The sequence below is a fragment of the Neolamprologus multifasciatus genome, chromosome 23 (assembly GCF_963576455.1).
Source record: "Neolamprologus multifasciatus chromosome 23, fNeoMul1.2, whole genome shotgun sequence".
Classification (NCBI taxonomy): domain Eukaryota; kingdom Metazoa; phylum Chordata; class Actinopteri; order Cichliformes; family Cichlidae; genus Neolamprologus; species Neolamprologus multifasciatus.
In genome coordinates, this window is record NC_140460.1 from 41,854,625 (window position 1) to 41,864,311 (window position 9,687).

Consider the following 9,687-nt stretch of genomic DNA (forward strand, 5'->3'; position numbering starts at 1 on the left):
CATGTTTCCCTCTCACCACATATCCAAACCATCATGACCAGCAGCTTTACAGCTGTGGCTCCAGCAAACATCAGCTGATACTAGAAATTAATATTAAATAAATTCTAACAACAGCTGATCAAGCTTAAACGTGCTGCTGTTGTTTAACGCGACATCCGCTGGTTTCCTCTTTCTGGCGCAAAGTGGGCGATAAACAAACAAGAGAGCCGATCAGCTGATCATTGATCAGTTTCATGACTGAATTAGCAACTTTCTAGCTGATGTAGTACGGGACAAATCGCGTAACTTTAAAGCTCGACCTCCTCGGCTGTAATTGGTCCAGCCCAGAGTCGACCATGACCAACTGGCCAATTCACCACCTTTTATTTATACCGTTAAAAAAAGAAAAGAAATAAAACACCATTGACCCATAAAAACGAAAAATCACGATCACACCGGTCACATGTCCTTGTTCATGTGTTAATGCTGGAGTCATTTCTTCACCAAGTATTTGTGATGATGTTTAGCATATATCCATCAGGGCTCTCGTCTCGTCGTCTGCTGCTTCAGATCCGAGTCTTTCTCCTGTGTGCTCAGCTGTCTCAGAGCAGCTTGATCCCGTCTCCCTTAATGACTTGACCGCGGTAGTTAGTAACCCAAGATCATCACACTGCCCCTCTGACTGTCTCCCTCCAAGCTTGCTTAAAAGCACTTTTAATACTCTCGGGCCTTTCATCCTGAGATTAATGAATACGTCCCTGCGTCCCATCATGCTTTAAACAAGCTGTAGTTCAGCCTCTTCTTCAAAAACAAAACCTGGACCCACCTGTTCTGTCCAACTACAGGCCAATCTCAAAGCTTCCTTTTCTATCTAAGGTCTTGGAGAAAGTGGTCTACCTACAGCTGCAGGCCCTCCTTGATTTTAATATGATCTCTGATAAACTTCAATCTGGTTTTAAATCACTACATATCACTGAGACGGCACTTTTAAGGATGTTTAACAATATTCTTTTAACTCTGGACTCTGGCAGCCCTGCTGCCCTTTTATTGTTGGACTTGTCAGCAGCTTTTGACACGGTCGACCGTGACATCCTGTTATCACGGCTCCAATTTCATGCTGGCCTAAAAGGATCTGCCCTCCAGTGGTTTCGGTCCTATTTGTCAGAAAGGTTTTTTTCATGTCAATATGGGCCCCCACAACACAAAATAGCCCCTCTTAAATACGGTGTACCTCAAGGCTCTATTTTGGGTCCTGCCCTGTTCGCACTCTATTTGTTGCCATTGGGCTCCATCTTCTCGCGGTACAGCATTTCATTTCACTGTTTTGCTGATGATTTGCAGATTTATCTCCCTTTAAAAGCAGGGTCAGACCATCCGCAGCTCTTATTACGCTGACGATGTCAAACAGTGGTTGTCATTAAATCTTTTAAAGCTAAATGAAAATAAAACTGAGGTTGTCATTTTTGGCAACGTTAATCATATCGACAGCACTCTGGGCCCCTTTCCTCGTATCGTAAAACACGTGTCAAAAACCTCGGTGTCTACATTGATGGTTCTTTTAAATTGAATAAGCAGGTGAGTGCAGTAGTCCTGCTTCTTTCAGTTAAGACAGCTAGCCAAGGTAAAGCCATCCCTCCCGGCTAACGTCTTTGAGCGTGTTATTCACCTTTTCCTTACTTGCAGATTAGACTACTGCAATTCATTGTATTATGGTCTAGATCAGGCCTCCATCCATCGTCTTCAGATGGTTCAAAATGCAGCTGCTCGCCTGCTAACTGGTACCAAACAGAGAGAGCATATAACCCCAGTTTTAGCTTCTTTACACTGGCTTCCTGTCTCCTACAGGATCCAGTTTAAACTTTTACTTTTTGTTTTTAAGTCACTTAACCCCCGAGCCCCTCCTTACCTGTCTGAGCTCCTCTCTGCTTATGCTCCAGGAAAAACCACGAGGTCTAGCTCAAAATTAATGCTGTCCATCCCACGGATTAATCTCAAGATCCTTCTCTGTGGCAGGTCCCAGACTTTGGAATAGTCTCCCCTTAAATATTAGATCTGCACAAACACTTGAGCAATTTAAATCATTACTAAAGACACATTTTTATGCCCTGGCTTTTAACACACCATGACTATGTCCTATTATTGTTTTTTATTGCTATTGTTTTACATTGTTGCTTTTTAATGCCATTTTTATATTGTTAAGCACTTTGTGCCGCATCGGCTGTTTGAAATGTGCTATAGAAATAAATTTGACCTTGACTTACTGTTTAGGAGCAACTGTGACCACATAATTTCCTCTGGGACCAATAAATTATTCAGATTCTGATTCAGGCCTAAAAAGGCTCCTAACACAAGGGATGAACCAGTATTCCCTGACTAATAGTGAGTGGCTGTTGGAGGATGATGGGAGTCACCAGGAAATGGTTTGCAACAATATTTTTACAGTCTTTAATTTGAAAAACAAAAAACAAACAAACGAGAAACTAAACAGTTTTCTTCCAAAAAAAATCCTTATTTACAGTTATTGGTGTTTCCTGTCATTTTATGTTAGACGTGTTAATTCTGCTTTGGTAATTGTATTGATATCTATTTAAAATAATAGGAAAATTCTGTGAAATGAAAAAAAAAGTATTAAAATGTGTAGCTGCCTGGGCTGGAGACCTGCCAATGAAAGCAGCTGTGCATCTAGCACACTTATTCAGGTGATGGAGAGCAGAGCCAGTTTTTTTCCCAGAGGGATGTAATAATCAATGTCAGAACCACCAAAGTAGATTATTGTTATATTTCAACATGTGAGATAATAATAATAATAATAATAATAATAATAATAATAATAATAATAATAATAATAATAATAATAATAAGAATAAGAATAAGAATAATAAGAATAATAATAGATACCTATTCGTATATTAAAGTAATACTTCTGACAGTATATAAGTAAGAAAATCTTCTGAAAGTCCAGTAGGGGGCAGCAGAGCACACGATGTTGTTGCAGAACCTTACCCTTACAATATAACTGTTGTAATGTGGTGCTATACGGATTAGATTAAATACTTGTGTCACAGTGAGAAAAAAATGTTCTCAGGTTGAAACATGGAAAATGTTAAAGACAAGAAGTTAATGTGCACTGTGTGTTTAAAGGTTTAATTTCTTTTTTAAAGACCTGTCATCAAATCATTTTATTTGCTGTTAATGTTTTTACGTCTGGGAAGAGAGTATGTAACTTAAATATCTATTAATCTAATTTTTAATATTTCTAATAATCCTTTCACCCACTCGACGGTGTACAAAGATCCTGCGTGATGAACTGAAGGTTTCAAACTTTGCTCCATCAGCCCATAAAACCTTCTTGCAGTCTTCAGTAGTCCAGTGTCGGTGTTTCATGGCCCAGACGAGCCTCTTTGTCTTATTCTGGCTTTCTTGCTGCAACTCGTCCTGTCAAACCTGCAGCTTGAAGTTTTCTCTTAACAGCTGAAACTGAGACTTTCTCACTACGACCACTATGAAGCTGCTTGAAGCTGTTGTCCTGTGAGCCGCCATCACACAGCTGTTAACTCTCAGAAACTTGTCCTCTGAGTCAGTCGTGTCTTTGGGTCTGCAGACCTCCTCCTGTCACAGTTTCTGAGCCTTTGATGCTGAAGGAAACTGGACTCACTGACACCTTGACTTTCTTTGCAGTTTCTCTGGAGGACAGACCGACATTTATAAGTGTTATGATGGTGTCTCTTCCACTGTTAATGGCCTTTTTCTCACCATGTTTGTAGCAACACATTACTTTCTGCAGTACAATACTGTTCAGCTGATGCTCACGAGGGTACATCAGTGTGTTCAGCACTGCTTTCATGCAGACAGAGGGGGAAGTAATCCAGAAAAGTTGGAACAGCTGTAGGAATTAGTAGCAGCAGCTTTCAAGGCTGATCAACCTCATTGCTGCAGAACAGCTTTAAACTGTTAACTCATGTTGTCCCTGAAAAAGGCTTTTTGTATAATTCTGAAATGCACATTATTCTTCAGTTTTGGCTAACCTTACCTTTTTTAACCTCTGGCAGTTCAGCACTTACCTTTGTACCTTAAGCTGTTCGTTGGACTTGAATGACTTGGAAAGATTGGGGCGTTCTTAAACTCTTGACCAGTATATATTGCAGTGTATATGGCAGGTTGACTTTGGGATGCTTTTAACTAAATGTAAACATTTATGTTACCATTAGTGTTTGTCCTGATCAACCTACTTTATTTTCTTATGAAAAACTCTTGAATATGGGCATGAGTCGCCAGTTTGTGGACCAAAACAGCTTTTCAGAGCTGTGAAAACATGGAGAACACGGGCTTTATCTGAACCATTGAAAAAACCCTCAGAATGCTGACTTTGCTGAAATGCAGCCAGTGCAAGTACATCTGCATCCGGTAGCAACCCTGAACCCTAACAAGCTGCCTAAACTGCCCCCAAAACATCCCAACACAGCTACCCAGCCCAGTTGCTCTTGGCCTGTGGGTGCATGGAGCGGCTAAGCCCCCGTGTTCGCTGGCCAAAGCCCTGTGGGATTAGACCCATTCAGGCAGCGGGAAGCCACTGGTGGAGAAACAACAGACATGGGAAGTGACCCTTAGCTATAAATTAGAATTCTGAAGCTATGCCTTACTGTGAGAAAATGTATATTTCTGTGTAAAGGCTTCTGTCACGACACAACTTTATCTGTTACAGTAAAACAATTGAAAGTGTGTGAGGACACTGGGATCAGACCCCTTTATGTTTTTAAGTCATTTGTATCTCTGTTTGTGTGAGTCTCACTTTCTTTCACTGTCGCTCTGCCAAAACTTATCTTATGCTGCACAAGACCAGGCCTCGTGTTTACGAGCGCTGTGCTTGGTCCTTGAATATCACCTCGTGCAGAATAGACCCAGTATGAGCAACTTCATCTGCCATTTATATATAAGGCTCTGCAACATTGCAACAACACCACAAATGGTTTATTTGTATGAAACTACTTTATTTGTTATGTACGCAGCCCCTCTGATGACATGGTCCAAAAAGTCAATAAATTGTGGCCACAAAATACTGCTTCGTGGGCACGAAATGCTAATTTGTGGGTATAACGTGGCAACCCAGATAGCAAGGAGACATTGAACAGATGTTGATTGTCCATCTGACCCATCAGAATCGTCAGGATTTAAATGTCAACACAAAACCAATGTTGAAACAACATTGAAATACTGATGAAACCTGACACTGACATTGAAATAACATTGATTCACTGTTGTTCTGTCATCGTTGATTCTTGATCTATTTATAGTTGAAAAGGAGAAAACAATCACGTTGAAAAACCATCGATTTATGGTTGAGTGGGAAATTAAAGCTGCTACCACTTGGACTATTCCATAGCACCCCTCTCACAGTGGTACATCCCTCCAGGTAACAACGAATTGCATTTGTGGCAATGAAATAGATAACGTGCGCACATCACATTGATACAATTCCTGGACAGCTGCGTAGAGACATAAGCATGAGAGTAGGCTAAACCTATACACCGTGGACAGAGACGGTATGATTGGGTTTGATTTTAGGCTGGGGATGAACTACAAATGCATTTTGAAAAGCCTGCAATGCAAGGACCCATTTTTACGGAGAGACATTTAAACAGGATACTGAGGGGCTCCAAGTTATGCGCTGTACAAAACAGAAAGAAATTAAATCAAATAGCAAAAAAGAAAACTTACTGACCTTTGAACGTTAACCATCACTCATGGTGCTGCATCATAATGACGTTGGTCTAGGACTGACCAATCCCTGGTCTGGTCATTCAGTTAGCATTAGCCAAGAAGTCAGCTAATGCGAATCAACATGAGTAACACAAATATGGCTGACAAAAACCGAACTTAGTAAGATACTAGTTATACTGCATAATTTAAACAGTTTCTCCATTTTCAACACCAACACTGAGCTATCAGACAGGCCCACGCTTTAGTTGTTGGGCAGGTTGTGTGGCTGCAAACACACTGACAGGTGCTTGTACTGGTGCATCGCAGCCAAACATCTACACTTGCACAGACCAAACTCACCATATTTCCCAGTCTTGGCTCATTTAAACTGGCTTCCAGCACATTGTTGAATTTATTTTAAGATTTTATTGTTTGTTTTTAAATCTCTAACTGGATTAGCTCCATCATACCTCTCTGATCTGATAATAATACTCCTAAGAGAACTCTCAGGTCAGTTGACAGGAAACAGGCTCAAACACAGATCGGGCCTCTGCTGCACACAAACTTCTCTCCAACACTTTTTAAAACCCGTTTGAAAACACATGTTTACTCTCTAGCTTTTAATTTTGTTCTTTGTGTGTGTTCGATCTACTTTTTACTATGTACAACACTTTGGTCAACCTGTTGTTTTTAAATGTGCTTATCAATAAATGGATTGATTGTTCCACAGGATTTTGCTGTGCTGCCATGTTCTCCTAGACGCCCTTCAAGCCATTCAGTCCTTTTCTGATTGTACTCTTGTGAACTTTAACCTGTTAATTGAGGACTGTAGAGTACGACATGCAGCTTCTCCCAGTACTGATGGTCCAACCTTTGCAAGGCCTGCTGAGGTCCAGACCCGTTTAATTTCCCCTCATTGTAAAACGCTGGAATTGAAGGGCACACTTCCTTTCTCACATTTCTCTGTCAGCTGTCGTTCCATTGACTCTGGGCTGCATTGTTACTAAATCTGCCCGTCATCCAAACACACAGGCAGAACAATAGCACAGCATTATGTCACCGACTGACTGACAGAACAGATCTACGTGTATGTGTGCGACGCATTGTCACACAGGTGAAATCCCTCTGTGTCTTTAGTTGGCTTCCTGGGCTCATTGTGTCTCCCCTCCTCCTCTCCGTCTAGCACAGTTTGTTTTGGCAGCCCCGGGTGTCTGATGTGACTACCGCTGCGTCCCAGCAGGGACTGGACCTAGTGGTGCCCCCCCATCCTCAACCCTGATTGTGCTGACAGGGCCCAACCCACCATGCTGAGATAATGCCATTCCAGAGGGATCGTGGCTAAAGCCTCTCTTTCTGGCTCTCAGGTATATAAAGAGGAGGCAGCTGTAGCGAGGGGAGCAAAGCACTCTGAAAGCATTCTTCAGTCACTGCTTTACCGCCATCGTTCTCCCATTCTTACCTCACCTCCATTTTTCATCTGCTGGATTCCCCACCACGCCAAAGCAGACCAGACTGTCTCCAGTTGCTATGGATATTGCCATCCAGCACCCCTGGTTCAGACGTGCCCTGGGCTCCGTCTACCCTGCCAGACTCTTTGACCAGTTTTTTGGAGAGGGCATGTTTGATTACGACCTCTTCCCTTACGCCGCCTCCACCATCAGCCCCTATTACAGACAGTCACTCTTCCGCAACGTTTTGGATTTTTCCAACTCTGGGATCTCAGAGGTAAAAGATTTAGTCTCATATTCTGTGGTTATTAGAGGATAGACCGCGTACATCTCTTGTTTAATACATGTGTAAAAATCTGAATTTTGTCATGAGTTTAGTTAGACTGAAAGCTAACATCTACTGTGCTCCATACAACGCAGAGTCAAGAAATGAAGTTGTTGACCTAAAGTTTTAGACGTTAAGGTCAAGAGATGTTCTCTGTGTTTGTCTCCCTCAGGTGAGATCTGACAGGGATAAGTTCACAGTCTACTTGGACGTCAAGCACTTCTCTCCTGATGAGCTCAGTGTGAAAGTCACTGACGACTACGTGGAGATCCAGGGCAAGCATGGAGAAAGACAGGTAGTCCTCCTCTCTGATGCACACACCACGAGTGAGTGAGTTAGACTCATAAAGGCTTCCTGAGGGATTTTCCAACACGATCAGAGATCAGAGATGTAGCAACAAACCACATGTACGTAACCACGGTGCTTAGACATACAAACCTGTTTATGTTAGACTGTAAGAAAGTTCCTGTAATATGTAGGAAAGGTAAAAAGATGTATTTGATGACATGAAGATGCCTTCAGTGTTGTTATGGGTTGTAATTAGGGATGCAACGATACCAATTTTTTCAAACCGATACGATACCGATACTTGGATCTGAGTACTTGCTGATACAGAGTACAAAAAACGATACTTCTACCACACACACACACACAAATGCAATGAATTGGAAGACAGGTTTTATTTTATTCTCTGCCGATAAAAAATAAAATCTTAATAAAAATGACCACAAAAAAATATCAAGTGAAAAATAGGCACTTCTGTTAAATTATTGCAGAGTCTCCACATTGTAATTTTACAAAATATCACTGAACTATTGGCACTGTCTCGAGCTTTCAGAATAATAAATAAACACTTCTGTTTGGAATAAAATAAATACAAATTAGGTTTGAGAATAAAATAAACTTGAGTAACTTGAGTAATATTGAGTGTCCATATTGTAAACAAACAAACAAAATAATTATTATTAAATAAATAATAAATAAAATAATAATTGGCCCCCTAGTGGCCAATCTAAAAAACTACAACAGAAATGACAAGCCACCCTCTGATTAATGAAATAAGTTGGTATCGGTTCATGGTATCGGTTAACTTTTACGAGTATGAGTACACACACATTTTACAGTATCGGCCCCGATACCCGATACCAGTATCGGTATTGGTGCATCACTAGTTGTAATAGGTGTGTAGCTCGGTGTCCTCTAGCCCGGACATTATCATTTTATTTTGTGTTATTAGTGGAAATGAAAAGAGGAAAAACAATCATGTTGGACTGAATAGACTAAATAGACATTTAACGCACAACACTAACTTATCCTGGCTCACAACAACTCCACTTTGTCACCCGTCTTAATAGACCTGTGTTGGTCTCTTACTTTGAAGGCTGAAACCCTCAGCAGTTAGCAGGAAGCAGTGTGTGCTCGCTCTCTCGTGAGAGTGAACTGAGTGAAGCTCTCGCTGGACTGACAACAACTTCATGGCATCAATGCTGCTGTTTTTCAGGACGACCACGGTTACATCTCCCGTGAGTTTCATCGCCGTTACCGCCTCCCCTCTAGCGTCGACCAATCATCCATCAACTGCACCTTGTCAGCTGACGGTCTGCTGACTCTGACCGGGCCAAAGGTCACCGGGGGGAGCGAGTCTGGCCGCAGTGAGCGCAGTATCCCCGTGATTCGTGACGATAAGCCCAACGCTGCTGCCTCCTCCTAGAGGCCAAGTGCTGGTGGGTGACCGAGCGGGGCCGAGCTGAAGGAGCTCGGCCCCGTGAATAACCAGCATCAACTGGGATGGACGACTCCGGAATTCTTCTTCCCCCCTTTCCTTAGAGGATATCTGTGTCTTCCCTGCTTCTCTTCCTATAGTTACTTCTTAACTCATTAGTATCATTGTTTAAAGTATAACAAAAATCGGCCCACCGAGGCAGTCGAGTAAGAGGTGGCTGGAGTTTTTACAGAGAGAAGTCATCTGAGACACTCACATGGCCCAGCATGTTTCAGAGCAGTCCTCTGACAGGCTTTCAGCTTGAAACAAACATGTCTCGCATGTTCTGTACCAGCCCTGGTTTCTCCCATTCATGTTCTTCCTCTGTCTCACATATATCCTGTACTGAAGTCTAAGCTTTGTTCAGTGGATATCTGCTCACTATTCAAGTCCATACTAAAGAAGCAATAAAGCTGTACAATTAACAAAATGCAACCTCTGTGTGGTCTGACTCCTTTTCCCTTCTTATCAGCTCA

The 9,687-nt window shown here is 41.9% G+C and overlaps 1 protein-coding gene across 1 annotated transcript; it reads left to right on the forward strand.

The window, feature by feature from the left end:
• The first annotated feature begins 7,203 nt into the window (after nucleotides 1–7,203).
• cryaa (crystallin, alpha A) lies at nucleotides 7,204–9,646 on the forward strand. The gene is made up of 3 exons (XM_085150943.1): nucleotides 7,204–7,401; nucleotides 7,622–7,744; nucleotides 8,951–9,646. The coding sequence occupies exons 1-3, from the start codon at nucleotides 7,204–7,206 to the stop codon at nucleotides 9,158–9,160; spliced, it is 531 nt and encodes a 176-aa protein (XP_085007069.1). The 3' UTR covers nucleotides 9,161–9,646.
• Nucleotides 9,647–9,687: the final 41 nt, after the last annotated feature.